General features: G+C 42.1%; 1 protein-coding gene across 1 annotated transcript in view; it reads left to right on the plus strand.

The window, feature by feature from the left end:
* LOC311133586 (metabotropic glutamate receptor 4-like) overlaps positions 1–26,197 on the plus strand; it is a gene marked incomplete at both ends in the record, with an annotated part of 268,734 nt that overhangs the window by 181,885 nt on the left and 60,652 nt on the right. The window contains 4 exons of the mRNA XM_084167102.1: positions 2,417–2,552; positions 3,275–3,429; positions 4,188–4,328; positions 15,502–15,702. Coding sequence (XP_084023228.1) covers positions 2,417–2,552; positions 3,275–3,429; positions 4,188–4,328; positions 15,502–15,702 — 633 coding nt within the window. The remainder of the gene's footprint in view (positions 1–2,416; positions 2,553–3,274; positions 3,430–4,187; positions 4,329–15,501; positions 15,703–26,197) is intronic.

Raw genomic sequence — 26,197 nt, forward strand, 5'->3', positions numbered from 1 at the left:
AATATTCACTACATGGAACAACAGATAGTCCCCTCCAACAAAATCTAAAAGCAGTTTGTTCTGACAGATATAAGAAAGATCAAGAAACATTTTTTTTTTAAATGGACATGTATTTAACCCCTTATTTTTGGTACTAAACAATCTCCATATATACTTCATTTAAAAAAAATCAGCTGGTACCTTTTGACCTTCAGACGAGCCTTGTGAGTCCTGTGGGCATCCTAGAGCAAAACAACCAACATGTACCTGTTCGTGAGAGTCTCACCTTTCCACAGTGTGTGGCCCAAACTGTCCGGACGCAACAGACAGAAGTTGGCAGATCGACTGTACCGACTTCAGACGAGTCCCGAAATGGAGAACACCACAGTGTTTGTGAGAGTCTCATCTTTCCATACACGGGTTATAATAGTTTGTAGGCCAAACCGTTCGGACGCTACAGACAATTTTGTGAGAAGACCGATTTTCGGGACGTTTTTCTCATGATCTGACAAACACTGCTCTAGCTCTGTCACCTTTCAGCTCTAGCTCTGTTACCTTTCATCGCAGAAATGGAAGTGTGACATCGGCGGATGTGGTGGATTGAGACACATCCAATGTTAAGAATATCTCAAGCTTAAACTGACAGAATTTTATGGGGGCTGCGGAAATCGACTCTAGTTAATCAAAATATCAGAGAAAATGTCCAGGTGCCCCTTTAAGGGTGGGAGGTTACCATGGTAACGGGGCCACTCGAGTCCTGTCACTTGTGTGTGAGATTTGGGATCTGACTAGGGTGTCTCTTTGCTATCAGTTGAAGTAGCAGACTCAAACTAACGTTGAAAAACAACCGAGCTTGTGAAATAAATAGCCAGGAAACACGATGACAAAGTCTCACTTTGTAGACTTTTGAGTAAATTAGACCAACTTTATGCCAGTGCGCAGTGCCTCCAAAAATGTATCTATCAGCACTTCACTCAGTGAGCTCAGCTCCTTTGCCAGGCAGTGTTGCTGCGCGAGGTGGGATATAGGATTAGTATATATTTGTGCAATTAACAGCTATGAAACAAAACAGCAGAAATACTTTGAAAACAGCTACTGCAGCATTTTTCTACCTCAAACTCGCATATGTGCTTATACTTGACTTTTGACAATTTTTATTCATGAATGTAATGCTCGCACCATAGAGCCCTGTAAATTGACCACCCACCAACATGGCTAGTGAAATAGATATTCTTACCCACCAAGGTTGGTGGCACCTTAATTGGGGAGGACGGGCTCATGGCAATGGCTGGAGCGGAATGAGTGGAAAGGTATCAAATACTGTACATCAAACACACAGTTTCCATGTGTTTGATACCATTTCATTCGCTCCGTTCTAGCCATTATTATGAGCCGTCCTTCCCTCAGCAGTCTCTTATTTCAAGCAGTCTCTGCAGTTCAAACAACAACAAAGGCCACCCCACCACTGTTTTGGTAAACAACTGAGGCTGGTGAAATGTAACCACTCTCAAATTCATAGACAGAGCTATGGATGTAAGGACTGACCATTCATGAGATCAAAATTATAGTTCTAACCATGTTTTGATTCCAATCTCTCTTTCAAAAAGCAGGTGGAAAAGGTAACTCAAATAACCAAATTCAAACTGGCTAATTTCTCATACAGAATTGTTTGACTACAGGGGCAACAAAAGAGCTTCCCATGTCTGGAACACAATGCGTTTAGACACACGCAACGGTGCCACCTACCGCACTTTCACACATAACCTAAAGACATGGCTAAAGAACAATCAGGTGTGTCAACACAATCTCTAGCTGTGTAAAGGCGCTTTCCAAGTTGTCTGTTGTCTTCTTTTTGTGTTATTGCTCTGTCTTCGTTGCATAGTGTTGCTTGTCATATGTTGTTCTATATGTGCTTATTGTCTGTCATTTTATGAGTTTTTAATAACCTGCCCAGGGACTGTGGTTGAAAATTTGTCGGCTGGCGAAATCCTGCACTTTTACTAAAATGTTTATTAATGTGCACTGTCCTTGTCAAAATAAACTGAATAAAGTAAAGGCTATACAGTGTTTGTTTACAATCACATTGTTTACAAACAATGTAGTGAAACACGCTTATATTTTGGGTCCTGATGGGGTTATATAGTTGAACTAAGCTCTTGAGGCATTTATAAGTTATATTCTTCAAGAATTAATGTCTATATATCATTAATTTAAAAGTCAAAAAATGGATGTTGCAAATGCAGATTGCCCCCTTAATAGTGAAGCCAAAGGATTCATGCTTAGTCACAAACCTCAGAGAAGGATGTTGTTGAGAGCTCTGCGCTTATTGGTGATCTACTGATAGCTCAAGTTGAGCATCTGTAAAATGTGAAAACCTTCCAATCCTGGACATAACCTGCCACTCAACTGCTGTGTGTTTCCTCTCTCTCTGTTGTAGGAGGTGTGTGTATCTCTCAGTCTGTCAAGATTCCCCGTGAGCCAAAACCGGGAGAGTTTGGCAAGGTCATCCGCCGACTAAGAGAAAACCCAAATGCAAGGGTGGTCATCATTTTCGCCAATGAGGATGATATTAGGTAAGGGTATTATTATCATAGCATTGTCACGTTGAATATGAAAAATAATAAAATAAAATAAAATCATCTTAAGAAACACGCAGCATGAAAGATTATTATTTAAAGGGAGAAGAAGAGTCAATCGGCAGGAATAAAAAGCTTTATTGAAATTATGCATTGTATAATTACTTTAAAATGTTCTTGGTCAAGCGCTATCATGATTCTCCCTATTAGACTCTCTGTCGGTAACTCATGTTAATATGCTTCCTTATTTTATCTTAGTGGCAACAGGATACATTTGGAAATGATTTTCATCGTTTAGCCCTCTGTTGTCCTGATATTAGTCAATGTTACCTGCCGCTGTGCAATCAGCTTCGGATGACTAATGTAGCCTTCAATAAGCCTGATTTAGCAAACTCAAGTGACGAACGAAAAAGCTGGAGAAAATATTTGTATATATTGTTAACATTTATTCGTAGAAAATGAGGATGATTTCTCTGGGTACACAACACACCAGACCATACACATCACTTTGTTTATAGTGCAGACCAGCCAGACCAATACAACATCATTCAAATGAGTTTGTACCTTCAAGTTGAATCATGAACGCTGTGTACTACAGTTTATCAGTGACTGTTGTGTAGTTCTTATGCAGTACTGCCCAAATAGTTAGCTCATAGAAAGTGTTACCAAAATATAAAATACATTATTGGTAGCTAAATGTGTTTATACACTTGTACCAGGCGGCTACTCCAAGCAGCCAAGAAGGCCAACCAGACTGGCCATTTCATCTGGGTGGGCTCAGACAGCTGGGGCTCAAAGATATCGCCAGTGTTACACCAAGAAGAGATGGCAGAGGGAGCTGTCACCATCCTGCCCAAACGCCAGTCCATCAGAGGTGAGGGTGAACAGAGAAATGTTCTAGGCTGCTATGATCAACTATAAGATTGTCCGATTAATTGATTGATTGATTGATTGGTAGATCTCATGTAGCTTTAGCTGAATGTACAAAAATAAAGCGATTGCGATAAGTAATGCCATTGTAGATTATATTACAGAATATTGGAAAACATTACATTTTGTTTACAAACTTAGACATGGATCAGTAGTATGTTAATGTGCCAGCAGCTATTCCCCCTCACATAGAGATATCTCTGGTAAAGCTATAATCCTTAATTGAAACAATAACAAAGCAACTCCCTGCCCCTGTTTCGCTAAAAAGCTGAGGGATGGGCTGGAGAAATGTAACCATTCTCAAATTCATAGACAGAGCTATGGATGCAAGGAATGACAATCCATGATATCAAATGTATAGTTTAACCATGTTGTGTGGCTACAGAGTGTTTGTTTAGATTGAAATTGTTTAGAAACATTGGATTAAAAAACAAGTTATATTTTGGGTTCTGATGGGGTACGACAGTTGAACTGAGCTCATAAGGCATTTATGAGTTATATTTTTTAAGAATCAATGGGTAAATATACATTTATAAGTCAAGAGATTGGTACTGTACTGTAGCAACTAAGGACTCTACCTTTAAGTATCAACAGATCGTGTTCCTGTTAACACAGAACACTTCCAAGCCCTGATAAGTTGTTGTAAAAGATAAGGCATTTACTGTCCTGTTCAATGACAATGATCTGATCGATCTCTTCCAGGGTTTGATCGTTACTTCATCAGCCGCACACTGGAGAACAACAGGAGAAATATCTGGTTTGCTGAGTTCTGGGAGAACAACTTCGCCTGCAAGCTGAGCCGACACGCTTTGAAGAAAGGGTCCGGGCTGAAGAAATGCACAAGTAGGACAATTCTCCTTTCCTTTCTGACCATTGCAGCTTTACTGATCTCAACTACCATTGGCAAAGTGTTATGTTTCACAGGTAGGGACAGGAAAAGCCTGTGCTTATCCTAGAACATAACAGATTTGGCCCATGGCTTACGATACATGACAAAAATGTGTATACCAGTTAAAGCTAGAGAGGTACGACAATAGCTAGATTCAAAATGTATCTCCTTGTGATGAGGTATTACTAGAGTAGTAGCAGGTCTGCATGGTTAAAAATCTCCACCTTCAGGCTCACTGCCATATGCAATCCAGCTGTGTCCTGGAGTATTCTGTCTTCGTGTCCCAGATATTGTTTGATCATCACAAATTCACCCCAGCCTTTCAATCTTGACTTGGAGCTAAACACCTTCTCTCTAGCTGCTCTACGAATCTATCTGTACATGAGAGAAGACATGTAGGCTAGTAGTATAATGATGGTTTGAAACACAGTTAACAGCAAAATGCAAATTTTGTCTCGTTATTCCCTATTGGTTTAAAATCAAATGATGCCTGTTGCGATTGCAGTTGTCAAATTTTTATATTTTCTTATGTGAGAAACTTGCCTTCATGGTGGTGCAATAATACCAATCACCGTGTCAAAGTGTGGAAACAACACTTAGAAAATACAGAACAACAAAAATCATAGAATAGGCATTCACATGTAGCAAATGGACATCCTCAAAATTCATGAAGCAAGCATAATTCATAGTCATGTTGTAATTGGCTTTCAATAAAAGTACATTGTAATTGTGTGTTTGTTTAATCACACTGCTCCATGGAATAGCAACCAAGTTCTCATAATATACTACAAAACTGGCAAAAGCTGCACTAAGAGCAGAATTTCCTCCCTTTTTGTTCTTTATTGTGTGGGTTTTAGGTCCTTAGGCTAGCACTTCTGTCTTAATGGGAGTGCAGCAAGGTATCCAACTGAAAACTACAAGTTGATTAGAGGCCATCTCTCTTCAAATACACCAGTAATACAAAAATGAACAATTAAAAACGGTGTGGGGTCAGTAACTGGAGACATGTCTTCGGTCTCTATTGGGAAAAAGATTGCAAAACAAGATTTCAACAGATCAATGTTGTCCGTCTATACAGAAGACCTGTCACATCCTCGCAGTGCCACTGTCTACTGCACCACTCTTTCATGGATGAACTGGCTCTGTGTTAATAACCAATCTGAGAGAAGAAAAACCACTGTCAGAAAGCCAAGGATATAGCTATATGTCTATAGATTCCCACAAAAGAATTGACTCATATGATGACAAGTTAGCAATTAGCTGAATGATCTGAGTAGAGGTTGGAGAAATTGGACCTGGAGGATGAAGAGTTGGGGGACTGAGACATCATCAGCTCATTGACTCATCAACTCATCCATGCATGATCGTAACACACTGAGATAGATTGGTCTCAATGCATTCTGGCACAGCTGCTCTGGACTAATGTGTTATTTTTTGGCACTTCTTGACATCCAAATTGCTCTTTGTGGCTGAAGCCTTGGCCAATCTAAATGCTTGAACTCATATGGACGACATATCAAGACAGTTGGAAGCTCTGCCTTTTCTTTAAAAATGAACAATACGCTTGGAAAGGGGAGACGTCATAGAATGTCAAAAAGTAAACATTGTTGGAGACACCTAGCAGTTTTGGAGACACTGTGGTGTTTGCTAGCAAATACATTTTCTGAACTTCACGGTAAATAAGTGAATTCTTTCGCCTCACAGTTAGCGCAGGATGATTATCCGGCTAGCTAAAATTGCTTACAGTTAGTTAGCAATCGCGTTTCTGCTACACTATTCTGCTAGCTACAGTAGCACTACCGTGTCAATAATGTCCTGTGTGGCTCAGTTGGTAGAGCATGGGGCTTGCAATACCAGTGTTGTGGGTTCAATTCACACGGGGGACCAGTACGCAAAAGTACGAAAATGTATGCACTCACTACTGTACGTCGCTCTGTATAAGAGCGTCTGCTAAATTACTAAAATGTATACTGAACAAAAATATACATGCAACAATTTCAACAATTTTACTGAGGAACAGTTCATATAAGGAAATCAGTCAATGGAAATAAATGCATTTGACCCTAATCTATGGATTTCACATGACTGGGCAGGGGTGCAGCCATGGGTGTGACTGGGAGGGCATTGGCCCACCAACTTGGGAGCCAGGCCCACCCACTTTCCCCACAAAAGGGCTTTATTACAGACAGAAATAGTCCTCAGTTTCATCAGCTGTCAGGTTGGCTGGTCTCAGACGATCCCGCAGGTGAAGAAGCTGGATGTGGAGGGCTGACGTGATTACACTTGGTCTGCGGTTGTGAGGCCGGTTGGACGTACTGACAAATTCTCTAAAACGATGTTAGAGGTGGTTTATGGTAGAGAAATGAACATTCAATTCTCTGGCAACAGCTCTGGTGGACATTCCTGCAGTCAGCATGCCAATTGCACGCTCTCTCAAAACTTGAGACATCTGTGTCATTGTGTTGTGTGACAAAACTGCGGATAGTGGGCTTTTATTGTCCCCAGCTCAAAGTGCACCTGTGTAATGATCATGCTGTTTAATCAGCGTCTTGATATGCCATACCTATCAGTAGAAATGTTCACTAACATGGATGTAAACAAATTTGTGCACAACATTTTAGAGAAATAAGCTTTTTGTGCGTATGGAACAATTCTGTGATCTTTTATTTCAGCTCATGGAACATGGGACCGCACTTTGCATGTTGCGTTTATATATTTTTGTTCAATATAAATGTAATAACCTATCTCCAAAAATGACGAGGTGTCTCCAGTTGTGTTTATATTTTCCCATTGTGACGTGCATCCACACCTATCTACTCTTTATGCGTACTGTACAGGACTAATGAACGCATAAGGACAAATACACACATCTAACTTGTTCAGGTGCTGAATAGAAAAGCAAATTAAAAATAATGAATGAATGACAGAACAGGGCTGCGGTAAGCTGAGAGGAAATGGAGGAAAACTACACTGAACAAAAATGTAAACGCAACATGCGATAATTTCAAAGATTTTACTGAGTTACAGTTCATACAGTGGTGTAAAGTACTTAAGTAAAAATACCTTAAAGTACTACTTAAATTTTTTTTTGGGGTATCTGTACCTTACTTTTTTTTGGACAACTTTTACAAGAAAATGGTCCAATTCACGCACTTATCAAGAGAACATCGCTGGGGATCCCTACTGCCTTTGATCTGGTGGACTCACTAAACACACATGCTTTGTTTGTAAATTATGTCTGAGTGTTGACGTGTGCACCTGGCTATCCGTAAAAAAATTAAAATAAGAATATGGTGCCGTCTGGTTTGCTTAATATAAGTAATTTGAAATTATTTATACTTTTAATTTTGATACTTAAGTATATTTTAGCAATTACATTTACTTTTGATAGTTAAGGATATTTAAAACCAAATACTTTTAGACTTTTACTCAAGAAGTATTTTACTGGGTGACTTTCACTTTAACTTGAGTAATTTTTATTAAGGTATCTTTACTTTTACTCAAGTATGACAATTGGGTTATTTTTCCACCACTGAGTTCATATAAGGAAATCCGTCAATTTAAATAATATCATTAGGCCCTAATCTATGGATTTCACATGGGAATACAGATATGAACCTGTTGGTCACAGATAAAAAGAAAAGTAGGGCGTGTATCAGAAAACCAGTCAGTATCTGGTGTGACCACCATTAGCCTCATGCAGGGCGACACATCTCCTTCGCATAGAGTTGATCAGGCTGTTGATTGTGGCCTGTGGAACGTTGTCCCACTCCTCTTCAATGGCTGTGTGAAGTTGCTGGATATTGGCGGGAACTGGAACACGCTGTCGTACACTTCGATCCAGAGCATCCCAAACATGCTCAATGGTTGACATGTCTGGTGAGTATGCAGGCCATGGAAGAACTGGGACATTTTCAGCTTTCAGGAATTGTGTACAGATCCTTGCGACATGGGGCTGTGCATTGTCATGCTGAAACATGAGGTGACGGTGGCAGATGAATGACACAACAATGGGCCTCAGGATCTCATCACAGCATCTCTGTGCTTTCAAATTGCCATCGATAAAATGCTATTGTGTAAACAAATTTGTGCACAACATTTTAGAGAAATAAGCTTTTTGTACGTATGGAACCTTTCTGGGATCTTTTATTTCAGCTCATGAAACATGGGACTACATGTTGCATTTATATTTTATTTTTGTATATATTTCTGGAGAACCTATCAACCTTCCACTCCCTCCGCTCTACCCTCTAGCCTTTGCCTCCAACCCTGGGATTCTCTTTGCCACCTTCTACTCCCTCTGTAATCCTCCACATCCTCCCCCTCCCTTCTCCCTCTCTAGAGGACGACTTTGTCAACCACTTTGAAAAGAAGGTTGACGAAATCCGCTTCTCATTCACTCAGCCTATTGAGTCCACTGGTCCCACTCACACAGAACTACTCTACGCCTGGACCCCTTTGTCCCCTCTCTCTCCAGATGAAATCATGTGACTAGTGATGTCTGGCCGCCCGACAACCTGCCCCCTTGACACCATCCTCTCATCCCTTCTCCAGACCATCTTTGGAGACCTTCTCCCATTCCTCACTTCCCTCATCAACTCATCCCTGACCACTGGCTGCATTCCCTCTGACTTCAAGATGGCCAGAGTATCTTCCCTCCTTAAGAAACCAACACACAACCCCTTAGACGCCAAAAATGACAGAACGGTATTCTTTCTTTCTTTTCTTTCCAAAACACTTGAGCGTGCTGTCTCTGACTAACTCTCTCGTTATCTCTCTCAGAACGATCATCTTGACCCTAACCAGTCTCGCTGCAAGACAGGTCACTCAACCGAGACCGCTCTCCTCTGTGTCACGGAGGCTCTCCACACTGCCAAAGCAGACTCACTCTCCTCTGTTCTCAACCTCCTAGATATATCAGCTGCCTTCAACACGATGAACCCTCAGATCCTCCTCTCCACCCTCTCAGGCCTGGGCATCTCAGGCTCTGCACACTCTCAGGCTCTGCACCACGTGCTCCCACTACTGGTGTCTCCCAGGGCTCGGTTCTAGGCCCTCTCCTTTTCACTCTTTACAACAAGTCACTCGGCTCCGTCATATCCTCACATGGTCTCTCCTATCATTGCTATGCGGATTACACTCAACTACTTTTCTCATTTTCCCCTTCTGACACCCAGGTGGCAACACGCATCTCTGCATTTCAGCTTGAATGTCAGCCCATCACCTCAAGCTCAACTTCGACAATATAGAGCTGCTCTTCCTCTCTGGGAAGACCTGCCCGCTCCAAGTCCTCTCCTTCATGGTCAACAACTCAACTTTGTCCCCCTCCCAGAGTGCAAATAACCTTTGTGTTACCCTGGACAACACCCTGTCATTCTCTGCAAACATCAAAGAAGTGACTCGCTCCTGCAGGTTCATGCTCTACAAAATCCGTAGAGTACGACCTCTCCTCACTCAGGTCCTAATCCAGGCACTTGTCATCTCCCATCTGGACTACTTCAACTCTATGTTGGCTGGGTTCCCCGCTTGTGCCATCAAACCCCTGCAACTTATCCAGAATGCTGCATCCCACCTGGTGTTCAACCTTCCCAAGTTCTCCTATGTCATCACGATCCTCCGCACACTCCACTGGCTTCCAGATGAAGCTCACATCCACTACAAGACCATGGTGCTTGCCTACGAGGCAGCAAGGGGAACTGCCCCTCCCTATGTTCAGGCTATGCTAGAACCCTACATCCCAACCCGAGAACTCTGTTCTGCCGCATCTGGTCTCTTGGCCGTCGCACCCCTACTGAAGGTCAGCTCCTTCTCAGCCCAGTCAAAGCTCTTCTCTGTCCTGGCACCCCAGTGATGGAACCAGCTTCCCCCTGCCCATCTTCCGAAAACTTCTGAAACCTTACCTCTTCAAAGAGTATCTTAAATAAGACATCTCAGTCAGTCTTATCCACCCCCCCCCAAAAAAAAAAATTATAATAATGTTTTTTAATAAATAAATTGCACTTGTCTTTTCATACTAGCACTAACTTTGCTGATAGCTTCTTTATTGAGGAAAACATTTACTTACTACGACTGTGATATGTGGTTGTCTAATCTAGCTAAAAGTGTCTGCTAAATGACTAAAATGTAAATTCTAGAATGACCCTGTACCTATTGCTTGGGGTGGGGGAATGCTAAAATGGCTAAATGTGCGAAGGAGAATCCTGTTCAGACAAAATGAAGCTCTGATGAAGGGCTTTGACATGTGAAGAGGCTGTGCAGGATTTATTTGAGTGACAGTGTGAGTTGAATACAAGGTCACAGCTCTGTTTGCTGAAAATATGATGCAGTGTTGTTTTTCTAAGGCTGTGTGTAAGTTTGTTGACGTAGCAGAAAGTCGGAAAGTTATTTGGCTTTGCAATCCACTCTCCCTTTTCTCGGAGGGAAGGATGCCACTCAGGAAGCACGTTTCAGGGCCACATGCAATTCTCCAGGGGTCCCTGGTGGTGCTGGCGAAGGCTTTGTACCTCCCTTCAAGCGGACCACATGAGCTGTGGGTGAGGAATAATCAATGTCCTGAGAGGGCTCTGTGTGTTCACAGTGATCAAAGAGAGAGCGAGTGTGTGAGTGGATTGGAGACAGAGAGAGACTAGTCTTGTATCTGTGAATGACTGAGATACACAGCTGATATTGATTAAGGTGGAGATGAGCAGGAAGGTAGAATGGGGCCCAGCTTCCTCTCCTGGGGTTTGATGCTTCCAGCTAATTCATACAGGGGAGAACAGCATGCAGCAGAGCACCACAGACACAATGGGTGAATCTTTTCTCCATGATCATGTCATATTACCATAATGAAAAGAGTAATGGATTTAATGTACCAAACTGATGTGTGTCTAATGAACAGTTTGTAAAATGTTTAGATCATCCTGTTTCATCCATTTGTTTCAGCTTGGCGGTTTTGAGTTGGAAAGGTCAGGACATTGGGAATGTTCCATGATGGGCATCAACCAAAACATCCTATGTATTCCCTAAGGCACACATAGGGAGATGTTCTCATGTGAAGGAATGGATGAAGATTGGCTATGGATGAAGTCCAAGTTCTCTGGACGATGAAGGGAAACATGGTCTATGGCCAAACCCAAGCATGCAGAGTTTAACGGGGTCAGAGCCAACCCACTCTGTTGCAAACTCCCTTCTGTGGCACCCTTGTAGAGGGAGACACCCTCTCTGTGCTGATACTCCTAATCTGAATGGATTTCTCTGAAGCCAGAGAGCCAGCCTCGGGTGTGCGTGGGCGTGCTCCGACTCAGCAATGAGATGAGAGAGGCCTTGCTGGGAAAGAGAGAGGCAATACCAAGTTTGTGTGTGTGTGTGTGGGCCGCTATGCCTTAGCCTGAGAGAGATATATCACTCCCTCGCTCGCTCCCGGGCTGCCCCACAGCCCAACCGTGTCAGCCAAACCGTGACAATATTTGTCTGTCCAATCTGGGTGCCTGTGGCGCTCAATTACCACAGTCGTAACCTGATTCTTTAATTCATGTGACTTGTGAAAGTATTCACCCCCCTTGGCATTTTTCCTATTTTGTTGCCTTACAACCTGGAATTAAAATTGATTTTTTGGGGGTTTGTATGATTTGATTTACACAACATGCCTACCACTTTGAAGATGCAAAATATGTTTTGTTTGTGTAACAAACAAGAAATAAGACAATGCATAACTATTCACCCCCCTTTTGCAACAATTACAGCTGCAAGTCTCTTGGGGTATATCTCTATAAGCTTGACACATCTAGCTACTGGGATTTTTGCCCATTCTTCAAGGCAAAACTGCTCCAGCTCCTTCAAGTTGGATGGGTTCCACTGGTGTACAGCAGTCTTTAAGTCATACCACAGATTCTCAATTGGATTGAGGTCTGGGCATTGACTAGGCCATTCCAATACATTTAAATGTTTCCCCTTAAACCACTTGAGTGTTGCTTTAGCAGTATGCTTAGGGTCATTGTCCTGCTGGAAGGTGAACCTCCGTCCCAGTCTCAAATATCTGGAAGACTGAAACAGGTTTCCCTCAAGAATTTCCCTGCATTTAACGCCATCCATCATTCCTTCAATTCTGACCAGTTTCCCAGTCCCTGCCGATGAAAAACATGGGGATGGTGTTCTCGGGGTGATGAGAGGTGTTGGCTAGACATAGCGTTTTCCTTGATGGCCAAAATGCTCAATTTTCGTCTCATCTTACCAGCGTACCTTCTTCCATATGTTTGGGGAGTCTCCCACATGGCTTTTGGCGAACACCAAACGTGTTTGCTTATTTTTTTCTTTAAGCAATGGCTTTTTTCTGGCCACTCTTCCATAAAGCCCAGCTCTGTGGAGTGTACGGCTTAAAGTGGTCCTATGGACAGATTAAAGTGGTCCTATGGACAGCATGAGCTAATCAGAGATGTTAAATTGCCTTTAGTTTTGGCTGTAGCAGAGATATATCGCAGATGAAAGATGACTGAAAGAGACATCCATTTGGGTCTAGCAAGCTTTTAAGTTGAAGTGGTTCTGCTAAAATAAGAACATTATATTACACCCGTATCAGGACAGTCGTTGCAAGAGAAATTAAGAAGAGCAGTCTCTAGTGAGAAAAAGTATTTCCATGCAAAAAATACCTAAAATCTCAAATAAATATGTTGAAATGTCTATTATATGTGAAAGTAATAAAGAAAAGTTTTTGATAGTATTCTAGTATGGAGTAGGCCTACTCTCCTGCTTACATATCACAAATCCATAGCTATTGGGTTTACAATGGTTGAAAATACAGTATATTTTAGTGGGAGAAAATAGAAGCAGTGTCCATGAGGATTGATTCTCATGCTTCAAACTAAAGACCACATTATTGACCAAATAGACCCACTTATAGAGAGACTAATTTCCCTAGTGGATTTATGCTTACATACAAAGACCATCAATCTTCTTCCCTAGAGAAATATTTTCTCCCCAAAAGCAAACTAGCTCAACATGGTATTGTAGAACAACAAACACAATCTACGAGGAACCCAAGTACAGGCAATACATTCAACACATTTCTCCACCCCAACTTACAGTCCTGTGGAACCCCCTGCCATGCACTTCTAAACTCACAATACTTAATTAAATTCCATTTGGCAGGTGTATGAATATATTCAGCTAGCTCATTAGTACATCCCTGATAATTACTCTATTGTTAATCTAAATTGAACATACTCATGCATTCTTTATCTCTCCTTCACATACAGTGGAGTCGTGAGGAAAACTAATTTCAGACCAAAGGCTCCTGAGGTAGAAGACCAGGAGGAGTTTGGATTGGCATGTCATCTCTCAACCCAGGCCCCCTAATGCCTGACAGCAAATAATATGTAAAAAATAAATTTAAAAAATGCTCCATGATTATTAAAACACGTATCAGAAGCGATTACATTCACTCCAATAGTTGATTACTCCCCTCGCAAAACTGGCTGTCCTCATTCACTGCCTGTCTGTCTACTTCCAAAAAGTAATTACTTACCTTGCTCAAGGTGATTATACGTTTCTAGAGCTGGTTGTGAATGTAGTGCAGTCAGAATGGGGTGGCAATCAGATTACGTACAGTATATGTCGCTTATACAGCATATTACTTATACATTGCATATGAGAGAAGACTTATATGTTGTATATTTGACATCTTATATATGCATCACATATATGACATCAACCAACATATACGTCACTGGACATCGACAAACAGAACGTTTTGGTAAAAATAGTTTTAGTTTACTAACGTGATTTCTCTGAGAAGAAGACCTTACACTCCTCATATTGGAATTGATTGGCTCCTCTGCAGTGGTCTAGCTAAACATTGATCTTCTAGCTAATTGTGAGCGGCAGGGAGGGTCCAGTCAGTCAGTCAGTGCATTAGGGCCTAGACGCTAAACTAACGGAGAGTAATGCATTTTGCTCCATGCCTTCTGGCCCTCTGCCATGACTTCCATTAAAAGGTCTTACTCTTTTTAAGTGGTTCAAACAGAACTGGCTTAGCTGCGTACTGTACTTTGATGACTTACTTTACACACTGAGTTCCTAACATTTCAGATTGACAAGGAACTGGCAGGATGACTGTGGACCTGGCATTGTGAGAGCATGCAGTGTCCAGCTGGTGGTAGAGTCCAGTTGGTGGTAATTAAATAGGCATAGGTTGTGTCCCAAATAGCACCCTAATCCCTATGTAGTGCTCTACTTTTGACCAGGGCCATTAGACTGACTGACTGACTGACTGACTGACTGACTGACTGACTGACTGACTGACTGACTGACTGACTGACTGACTGACTGTCTGCCTGCCTGCCTGCCTGCCTGCCTGCCTGCCTGCCTGCCTGCCTGCCTGCCTGCCTGCCTGCCTGCCTGCCTGCCTGCCTGCCTGCCTGCCTGCCTGCCTGCCTGCCTGTCTATCCTTCTCATCAGCCCTCTTCATACCGGAGTAACCATTGGTCATACAGCTCACAAAATCAATGACAGTCTTTAAGTAGATAATTGTAAGGACTTTTTCCCCCAAACAAAGGACCCACTTAGCCCTTTAAAGTGGACTCTTCTTTTTGATAGGGCACCGCAGCTGTTGGAATACCAATCACAAATATTTAGTACCAGATTGATGAGCATTTCAAATACACATTTTAAAGATCCAATTCAATATGGGTGTAATGATTGCCTCGCAGCAGTCACGCTAGTGTGTCCCTGAATTAACATTCTGCTTAACAAGGCTATCAATGGAGAAATTGAGTACCAGCAAAAGGATGTTATTTCCTTCCTTGATTTGTAACTCCAACAACCATCACAGTATGGAGGCTAGTCATGTGGTCACTACCAGCATGTAATAATCACCCACTGTTAGGATCAACACAATAGAAGCTCAATACACACATAACATGTAATTTGACGTAATATTTAAAGACATGTAGGTCTGTCTACCTGATGCTGTATTGCTGTATTATTTATTATTATTTTTTTGAACATAATGTGAACTATCACATGTAATACTCTTCATATGATTTGAATCCACTTTTCTATGAAGCAAAAGATGATACTGGGGTTGGTAACCAATGCTATAATGTATTGCATTTCTCAGATACCTAACTTGGTTCTCTCTCTGCTCTACAGATCAGGAGCGGATAGGGAAGGACTCCAACTACGAGCAAGAGGGGAAGGTGCAGTTTGTGATCGATGCAGTCTATTCCATGGCCCACGCGCTGCACAACATGCACAGGGAGCTCTGTCCAGGGAAGGTGGGCCTTTGCTCCAGGATGGACCCCATCAACGGCACTCTGCTGCTCAAACACATCCGGATGCTTAACTTTGCAGGTCAGCCACTTAATTGGTACACCCACATCCACATACTTGTATGTACTGCATGTTAACACATGCACATAGGGCACCCAGACATGCATGCACAAACCATGTAAAGCAATAATTTCCTCACTATTTCATCAGTTTGTGATGTGTTTTTCTATGATTATTTCATAAAGTGAGATTATTTACACTATGTGAAATATTTAACCCAAGGTTGAAGACATATATCTAAAGGGAGAGGAGGAGAGGAACCCTGTTTTCGGATTCCTTCCAAGTAACAAAATGTCAAGAGAGGGCCTCTTGAACAAATAGAGGAAATATCTTTCTAGGTATTACAGAGATTAGTTTCAAATCGATTAAATTGAGAGAAAGAAATGCTGCTCTCTGGAAGCACAGAAACACCCTTGAAGGGGGGCAGCCCCTTGAAAGACATAATCCTAGGGAAACATATTTAATAAATGTTTGGCAAAACATCCAAGAAAACACTATTATGAGGGCTGTTGATTACATTTATTACAAAAGACCCCATTGTATATGTGAGAAACATTTCAAATCAAAACAGCAATTGCATGTGTTTGCTAGACTTATTTGAAGACACCATCTAGTATAACTACACAAACTACAAAAACTACACAAACTATACTAACTACACTAACAACCAGATCAGTTGTAGCATGTCAACCAATCTGGATGTAGACGCTGTGCCACACAAGTGGGTTGCTTCTGGGTTACACGTAACTTCATCCTGTTGCATCATCAGCAGCACACATCAGTATGTTTAACATGGCCGCGTACAACCAATCACTGGGGCTATGGGGATAGCACACTGGGGGGTAATTTCTCAAAACAATATTTATCTCCTCCTCATCAGATAAGTACATGTATAACCAAAACACACACAAATAACATTTTGTCTGTTTGTTGTCTTCGTGTTTGGGTTTCGGGGTCTCCGTTGAAATTTAATTACAACCCAGTCTGAGTTTTAACAGCAGAGCTTTCGTACAGGGTCTGATGTGTCACTCCTTTTAAACAATATTATGTTTTAAGCATCCAGGATCAAGTACAGTGGCTTGTGAAAGTATTCACCCCCCTTGGCATTTTTCCTATTTTGTTGCCTTACAACCTGGAATTAAAATTGATTTTTTGAGGGTTTGTATCATTTGATTTACACAACATGCCTACCACTTTGAAGATGCAAAATATTTTTTATTGTGAAAATAACAAGAAATAAGACAAAAAAACAGAAAACTTGAGCGTGCATAACTATTCACCGCCCCAGTCAATACTTTGTAGAGTCACCTTCTGCAGCAATTACAGCTGCAAGTCTCTTGGGGTATGTCTCTATCAGCTTGGCACATCTAGCCACTGGGATTTTTGCCCATTCTTCAAGGCAAAACTGCTCCAGCTCCTTCAAGTTGGATGGGTTCCGCTGGTGTATAGCAATCTTTAAGTCATACCACAGAATCTCAATTGGATTGAGTTCTGAGCTTTGACTAGGCAATTCCAAGACATTTAAATGTTTCCCCTTAAACCACTCAAGTGTTGCTTTAGCAGTATGCTTAGGGCCATTGTCCTGCCGGAAGGTGAACCTCCGTCTCAGTCTCAAATCTCTGGAAGACTGAAACAGGTTTCCCTCAAGAATTTCCCTATATTTAGCGCCAGCCATCATTCCTTCAATTCTGACCAGTTTCCCAGTCCCTGGTAGAGCACGGCGTTTGTAACGCTAAGGTAGTGGGTTCGATCCCTGGGACCACCCATACACAAAAAAATATATATATAATTTATGCACGCTTGACTGTAAGTCGCTTTGGATAAAAGCATCTGCTAAATGGCATATTATAATATTATTATTAAAAAAACATCCCCACAGCATGATGCTGCCACCACCATGCTTCACTGTGGGGATGGTGTTCTCGGGGTGATGAGAGGTGTTGGTTTTGTGCCAGTCATAGCGTTTTTCTTGATGGCCAAAAAGCTCAATTTGAATCTCATCTGACCAGAGTACCTTCTTCCATATCTTTGGTGAGTCTCCCACCTGGCTTTTGGTGAACACCAAACGTGTTTGCTTACTTTTTTCTTTAACCAATGGCTTTTTTCTGGCCACTCTTCCATAAAGCCCAGCTCTGTGGCGTGTACAGCTTAAAGTGGTCCTATGGACAGATACTCCAATCTCCGCTGTGGAGCTTTGCAGCTCCTTCAGGGTTATATTTGGTCTCTTTGTTGCCTCGCTGATTAATGCCCTCCTTGCCTGGTCCGTGAGTTTTGGTGGGTGGCCCTCTCTTGGCAGGTTTGTTGTGGTGCCATATTCTTTCCATTTTATAATAATGGATTTAATGGTGCTCCGTGGGATGTTCAAAGTTTCTGATATTTCTTTATAACCCAACCCTGATCTGTACTTCTCCACAAGTTTGTCCCTGACTTGTTTGGAGAGCTCCTTGGTCTTCATGGTGCCGCTTGCTTGGTGGTGCCCCTTGCTTAGTGGTGTTGCAGACTCTGGGGCCTTTCAGAACAGGTGTATATATTCTGAGATCATGTGACACTTATATTGCTCACAGTTGGACTTTATTTAACTAATTATGTGACTTCTGAAGGTAATTGGTTGCACCAGATCTTATTTAGGGACTTCATAGCAAAGGGGGTGAATACATACGCACGCACTACTTTTCCGCTCTTTTTTTTTTTTGAATTTTTTGAAACAAGTTATTTTTTCATTTCACTTCACCAATTTGGACTATTTTGTGTATGTCCATTACATGAAATCCCCCCAAAAATCCATTTAAATTACAGGTTGTAATGCAACAAAATAGGAAAAACGCCAAGGGGGATGAATAATTTTGCAAGGCACTGTACAAATGACAAAAAGGTCAAATGTCAACAGCCTCCCAAAGCAAATCATTGTGGTACTGTAATTACTCATGGTGTGGCGGCAATCATCAACAATCTTATCTAGGAATATCGGTGGACTTCCACTCTGGACTATCTCTACATCTCTACACACACAGTAGGAGAGAGAACCCCTCTTTCTTCAAGTGTGAGGATGCTTATCCTTCTGTCATTTCAATAATATGTACTAAGTAGGCTCTTTGATGTCTTGCTCTTATTATTTTTATAGAAACCACAAGCAGTATGACAGTGGTGCTGACTTGGCATCAATATTTGTAATACTTTGGCAGATGTTATTATTACAAATATTTGATGTCGGCCCCTGAGTAATAAGTCAGAGGAAGGCATATTTTCATAAATCATTAACCAGGCTTTACCCTTCCCAATGTATCCCCTTCTTTATTTTATTCTTTATCTATATAAATGTCTCATTTTGGCTCGCTCAGCAGCCGTCAGTGCCTCAGCATACAAGGCAGAGGAATCGAAGTTTCCAGCTGCACTCTAGCCCCTAGTCCCAACCCCTCCTAGCACTTCCTCCTGTCTCGTGCCAACCTATCCCTTTGATGCTCTAAAGACTAGCTTGAAACTTCAATGGGCTGCGATTGAATGAAGCTTTCTATCAGTGTTCTGTAGCTGAGAAACATTTTTTGTATGTGGCCATTCAACTGTCAGTCTCCACAGACACTGCAGTTATGACTATGGAACAAAGGCAAAGCACTGTGTGCTTCTTTCTCCCTCTTCTCAGGGAAGTGCACTCTAAAAAATTCTGGGTTGTTTAGTTGACCCAACTGCTGGGTTGCAGGCGTTGGGTCACTTAGTTTGGTTGTTTATTAAAAAACTGCTGGGTTATTGAGATCAGAAGACTGGAGGTATAGTTTAGTAGGGGCGTGGCTTTCAGATAGTTGTTTTTAGCCACCCATGAGAGTAAACGTCATTCCTGTTCATCTGTTATCATGTTGGGATACAATAAGATGGCATACCTTATTATAATAAATAATCATAATGCTATAGAAGAATGTGTAAAAAATGTTTTGCATTTGCAGTATATAAACGTAACATGATGAACAGGAATGGCATTTACTCTCATGGGTGGCCAATAAGATCTAGCTGAAAGACATGCCCCTAATAAGCCACGCCTCCTGAAAATAACCTAAAGATGACATTAAAAAAGACCCAGCTGCTAAGTCAACCCAGCATTAGAGTAAAAAATATCCAACTGATGGTTAAATTAACCCATTTTTGGGTAATCCCAACAACCCAATTTGTTCGGTCATTCACGCAACCCAACTGGCTGGATGAAAATAACCCAACATATGTTCAGTCCACTATTTAACCAGGTTTTTGGTTTTTCCTTTATAATAGGAGAAGAGGTGTGGGGAGTTCAAAGGAGTACAAAGGAGAAGTGAAAACCCGCAGCCACTCGGCCCTCCGTGGAATGAGTTTGACACCTGTGCCTTAGAACCAGAGGCGTCATGCCCATAGGTGGCACAAGGGCACGTGCCCCCTTAGATTTTTATGTTAAAATATTACTCAACTTAATTTTTAAGCCCATGTTTTATCCTTATTATTTATAAAAAGATCTGTCAGCGGTATTTTGCGGAGTGAGCACACTGACTGGACCAGGCCCCTAGGTCCCTAGTATGTAATTCCTTCCAAGGTGTACCCCAGAGCAAATATATGCAAGGCAGGATGTGCAGATAGTATCGTCAGTGGAGGACGAGAGTGTCGAGTGACACACACAGCATTTTATTTGATTTTAGCTGCCGGTAATGGGCAGGAGACTCACAGGAGGTATGTTTGCAAATTAATTTGATCAAGGTATGTAGCCTATTGAGTCCTTTTTGATGAATAAATAAAACAGAAATGTTTTCTTGTTTCTCGGTAATACTAGCCACCTAGCAATTTATGAAGCTGGCTTTAGCTAACCATCTCTCAACCTCATAACTACCTACCAAGCCATTTCAGGCTATCAATCAAGTTAGAGTACCTTATCTAACTATCTAGCTGGCATGCCTTCTGGCAAGGTTGCTAAACTAGGAGCGACTAAAATTGCTTTAGTACTTTTTATGATACTTTATACCACAGAATTGTTGAATACTCGTTTCTGATTAGCTAGAAGGGCATTCTAGAATGGACATTAAAACCAGATAACGGGACAGTTGGAAAGGATATCGGGACAATTGGAAAATATATTGGGACACGTTGCATTCATGACGTAATATGCGCCTACACATGCAGACCGTACTTGCTACAAATTTACAGAAAGCTAAACCAACAAATACACAAACTGAAATTGGATACATTATAAATGCAGGTCCATTGAGGAAAAAACGAAGCTAGTTAGCAATCATTTATTTATTTTTGCAGAGATACATTTTTTTGGGAGCATCTGATGACCTAACATGGTGATGAGCATGCATTTCTCCTGTCCCCTCCTACGCTAAAGCTGTCAAATCATCCCACATATTTCTAGTTTGACCAGCTGTTTTCAGCAACTGATATTTTTGAATTTGCTTGTCATATTGGCAGGTTTGCTTGCAACAAACTATTTAGTTAGCTTCTAGCCTAGTGTTTGATATGCAATGCGATCTCCTTGCAATTAACAGTCAGTGTTGATATGTGTCCTGATGAGAAGACAAACTATTATACATATGCCAGGCAAAATTGGGCATTATCAGGTAATCGTTATGGATGTATCCAAATGAATGTCAATAGAAAACAGCTACTTTGCTGATATTTTGGCTGCAGAGGTCGTGACTGTGTAAGCCGTAGCTATCTGGCTAGCTAGCAAGCAAGGGATAAGAACGAGTCCATAAATATTGAAGTAATCGAATGAGTTTGAGTTTGAGTTTATTTACATTTTTACAGGGACAGTGCACATTAATCAACGTTGCAGTAAAAGTGCCATTTTAGCCACCCGGCTAATTTTCAACCGCAGTCCCTGGGCAGGTTATTAAAAACAATTACAATAACAGTACAGACAAACAATGAGCAGTCAGCACATTCAGAGCAACATAGGACAAGCAACACATAGCACGCAGATGGAGCAATAGCACAAAAAGCAACAAAACAAAACACATAAAAGCAACAAAAAGTGTTTCCATACCTCACAAACTACGGACAACAGATAACATGGAAAGCGGCAATACACAGCTAGGGATTATTTTCACAAGTCTGATGGGCCTTTAGCCATCTCTTTATGTTTTTTTGTGAAGGTGCGATAGGTGGTGCAGTTGTGAGTGTCTGATGGCAGTGTGACATAGGAAGCTCTCACAGAGAAAGCAGATTGACTAAAGGTCCACTTCTCATGAGTCTGGTCGCTGCGTATTACATCCCAGCTGGAGAGCACTTGTATATAGAAAAGGTTAATTTAGTGAAATGGAGTAATCATGTAGACAGAATGAAGGTGAGAGCGAGAGAGAGAGAGAAGGAGAGTGAGAGAGAGAGAGAGAAGGAGAGTGAGAGAGAGAGAGAGAACGTAAGAGAGAGCGTGTAAGAGAGAGAGAGAGAGAGAGAGAGGGAGAGTGAGAGAGAGAGACAGAACGTAACAGAGTGTAAGAGAGAGAGAGAGAGGAGAGTGAGAGAGAGAGAGAGAGAGAGAGAGAGAGAGAGAGAGAGAGAGAGAGACATAACTTAAGAGAGAGAAGGAGAGTGAGAGAGAGAGAGAGAGAGAACGTAAGAGAGAGAGTGTAAGAGAGAGAGAGCGCACGAGAGAGCAAGAGAGCACAGTGTAGTGGAAGATATGAGTATATTTCTTTCTGCACATGGTGATGATGTACAGTTTGTTAGGCACTAATGACTAGCATGCTGTGGTGAGTTGCGCTGCCTTCTATCCACCAAGGTGTCGCACCTGCACAGTCATGCAAAACAAGCACATGTTGGATTAATGATCATAACTCTAACCACAATCATCACCTATTAAACTAGAAACAGCATTCAGTGGACCAAATAGGCCTGAATTACAGTTTACTGCATGATCACTCCACACTCTAGTGTAGTCTTCTGTGTGCTTGTCACTAAGGGCCTCGTTAGGTGCCTGGTCATAGAATTCATGGTCATAGAATTACTTGAGTTTGAAAAATGTGGAAAATAGAGTGTGATTGGATAGTGGTTCCCTCTACATGTGATTGTTGAGGATAATTGTAACGATAGAATGATGAGTATGAATGTGTATCAGCCTTCACTTTCGTCAATCACATGCCAACAAAGTACTGTAATTTAACACGGAGCACACATGAGTACATGGCTGTGCTGATGTGAAACATTAAGGAAAGAGAGACAGGGATAGAACATAATGTTTTGTTCTTCGGTCCATTGAATTGCATGGTTTAGTTTGTAACAAACAGAATCCCCCATTGAAATATTCTCTTAACCTTTGCACAGAATTCCTTTGGGACGTTGTGAACATTACAATCACACAAGACTCACATACCTCTATCAAGTTGAATCAGCTTATCGTGTCTGTCGAACCTGACATTTAACTATATATAGCCTACTGTATATTGTTTGTGCTCTCCAGAGAGACTCAACTATAGTATTCAGTCCAGTAACATACTATTCATGTACAGAATAATAAGAGGTTGAATCACGATGGGCAAAGCAACTATAAAATAGCAGGAAAAATACCCTGATCAATGATTGCTGAACTTCTCTGCAGCTAATATCACAAATGGAGGGTGAGTGAGTCTGCAGGCTAAGTATGTGGAAGTGTGAATGTGGGAACTGTTAGATGGGCTCGGTTGGCTCAGCTCAGCACCTGCATAGGAAATGACTCAGAGGAGAATAGACTGCATGAAGAGAAACACTAAACAATTTTCACAGAGTGCATTCAATTACATTTCCACGACTGCAAATGGTTGCTTTTTGAAGATTGCTATCAGGACCCTGTTTCTGTAGTCGGAAATATCCTTCAGGAAACTTCTGAAGAGAACTTATTGAAATGTTTTGCTCATTTCAAGTTTTCAGGGGTTTGCTGTGGTGACTGCAAGAGGAGATATATATTTTTGCTTATGGTATCATACAATGCCATGAGCTTAGGCTCTGGTATGGTATATTTTGGAGTGACTCACTATCGCCCAGTCAGTCTGCTGAGAGGATGCACCTTTCTAATCCTCAGTTTTAATTGGCCACAACTAAGGCCCTGAGCAATCTCTATTGCACTCTGCAATGCCCTTTCCCACTTGGACAAAAGTAATATCTACGTGAGAATGCTGTTCATTGACTACAGCGTTCAACACCATAGTGCCTTTGAAGCTCATCACTAAGCTAAGGACCCAGGGACTGAACGCCTTCCCTCTGCAACTGGATCCTGGACTTCCTGACGGGCCACCCCCAGGTGGTGAGGGTAGGCAACAACACATCTGCCACGCTGACCCTCAACACTGAGGCCGCTCAGGGGTGCGTGCTTAGACTTGTCCTTTACTCCCTGTTCACCCACGACTGCGTGGCCACACATAACTCCAACACCATCATGAAGTTTGCCAACGCTACGACATGGTAGGCCTGATCTCCGATGATGATGATACAGCCTATAGGGAGGAGGTCAGTGACCTGGCAGTGTGGTGCCAGGACAACGACCTCTCCCTCATGGTAAGTAAGACAAAGGAGCTGATCGTGGACTACGGGGTTGTAGTGGAGTGGGTCGAGAGCTTCAAGTTCCTCGGTCCATATCACTAAGGATCTATCATGGTCTAAACACACCAACAGTCGTGAAGAGGGCATGACAATGCCTCTTCCCCCTCAGGAGGCTGAAAAGATTTGGCTTGGGCCCTCAGATCCTCAAAAAAATCTACAGCTGCACCATTGAGAGCATCTTGACTGGCTGCATCACCGCTTGGTATGGCAACTGCTTGGTGCTACAGAGGGTAGTGCGTACGGCCCAGTACATCACTGGGGCCGAGCTCCCTGCCATCCAGGACCTCTATACCAGGCGGTGACAGAGGAAGGCCCAAAAAATTGTTAAAGACTCCAGCCACCCAAGCCACAGACTGTTCTCTCTGCTACCGCATGCCAAGCGGTACCAATGCACCAAGTCTGGAACCAACAGGACCCTGCTAAACAAGACTGCTAAATAGCTAATCAAATAGCTACCAAGATCTACCTCAATTAACCCTGTTTTCACTAATTATCTTGCACTCTATGCACACACACTGGACTCTACCCACACACTCACACATTCTTACACTGACACCCCAACACACACATGCATACTGACACCACACACACACTCACCAAATATGCTGATACTGTCTATTATCTATCCTTTACCACTACCTACAGTGCATTCGGAAAGTATTCAGACCCCTTGACTTTTTCCATATTTTGTTATGTTCCAGCCTTGTTCTAAAATGGATTAAATACATGTTTTCCCTCATCAATCTACACACAATACCCCATAATGACAAAGCAAAAACTGGTTTTTAGTAATTTTATTAAAAGCAAATCTTATAAAAAATTTTTTTTTTTTAATGGATTTACATAAGTGTTCAGATCCTTTGCTATAATACTCGAAATTGAGCTCAGGTGCATCCTGTTTCCATTGATCATCCTTGAGATGTTTCTACAACTTGATTGGAGTCCACCTGTGGTAAATTCAATTGAATGGACATGATTTGGAAAGGCACACTCCTGTCTATATATGGTCCCATAGTCGACAGTGCATGCCAGCGCAAAAACCAAGCCATGAGGTCAAAGTAATTGTCCGTAGAGCTCTGAGACAGTATTGTGTAGAGGCACAGATCTGGTGAAGGGTAGCAAAACATTTCTGCAGCATTGAAGGTCCCCAAGAACACAGTGGCCTCCAAGTTTGGAACCACTAAGACTCTTCCTAGAGCTGGCCGCCCGGCCAAACTGAGCAATCGGGGGAGAAGGGCCTTGGTCAGGGAGGTTACCAAGAACCCGATGCTCACTCTGACAAAGCTCCAGAGTTCCTCTGTGGAGATGGGAGAACCTTCCAGAAGGACAACCATCTCTGCAGCACTCCACCAATCAGGCCTTTATGGTAGATTGGCCAGACGGAAGCCACTCCTCAGTAAAAGGAATATGACAGCCCACTTGGAGTTTGCCAAAAGGCACCTAAAGGACTCTCAGACCATGAGAAAAATATTATCTGGTCTGATGAAACCAAGATTGAACTCTTTGGCCTGAAAGCCAAGTCTCACGTCTGGAGGAAATATGGCACCATCCCTACGGTGAAGCATGTTGGTGACAGCATCATGCTGTGGGGATGTTTTTTAGCAGCAGGGACTGGGAGTCTAGTCAGGATCGAGGGAAAGATGAACGGAGCAAAGTACAGAGAGATCCTTGATGAAATCCTACTCAAGAGCGCTCAGAAACCTCAGGCTGGGGCAAAGGTTCACCTTCCAACAGGATAACGTCCCTAAGCACAGAGCCAAGACAACACAGAAGTGGCTTCAGGACAAATCTCTGAATGTCCTTGAGTGGCCCAGCCAGAGCCCGGACTTGAACCTGACCGAACATCTCTGGAGAGACCTGAAAATAGCTGTGCAGCTGTACACTCCCCATCCAACCTGACAGAGCTTGAGAGGATCTGCAGAAAATAATGGGAGAAACTCCCCAAATACAGGTGTGCTAAGCTTGTAGTGTCATACCCAAGAAGACTTGT

This window comes from Coregonus lavaretus, assembly GCF_964263955.1.
Source record: "Coregonus lavaretus genome assembly, chromosome: 8".
Taxonomy (NCBI): Eukaryota; Metazoa; Chordata; class Actinopteri; order Salmoniformes; family Salmonidae; genus Coregonus; species Coregonus lavaretus.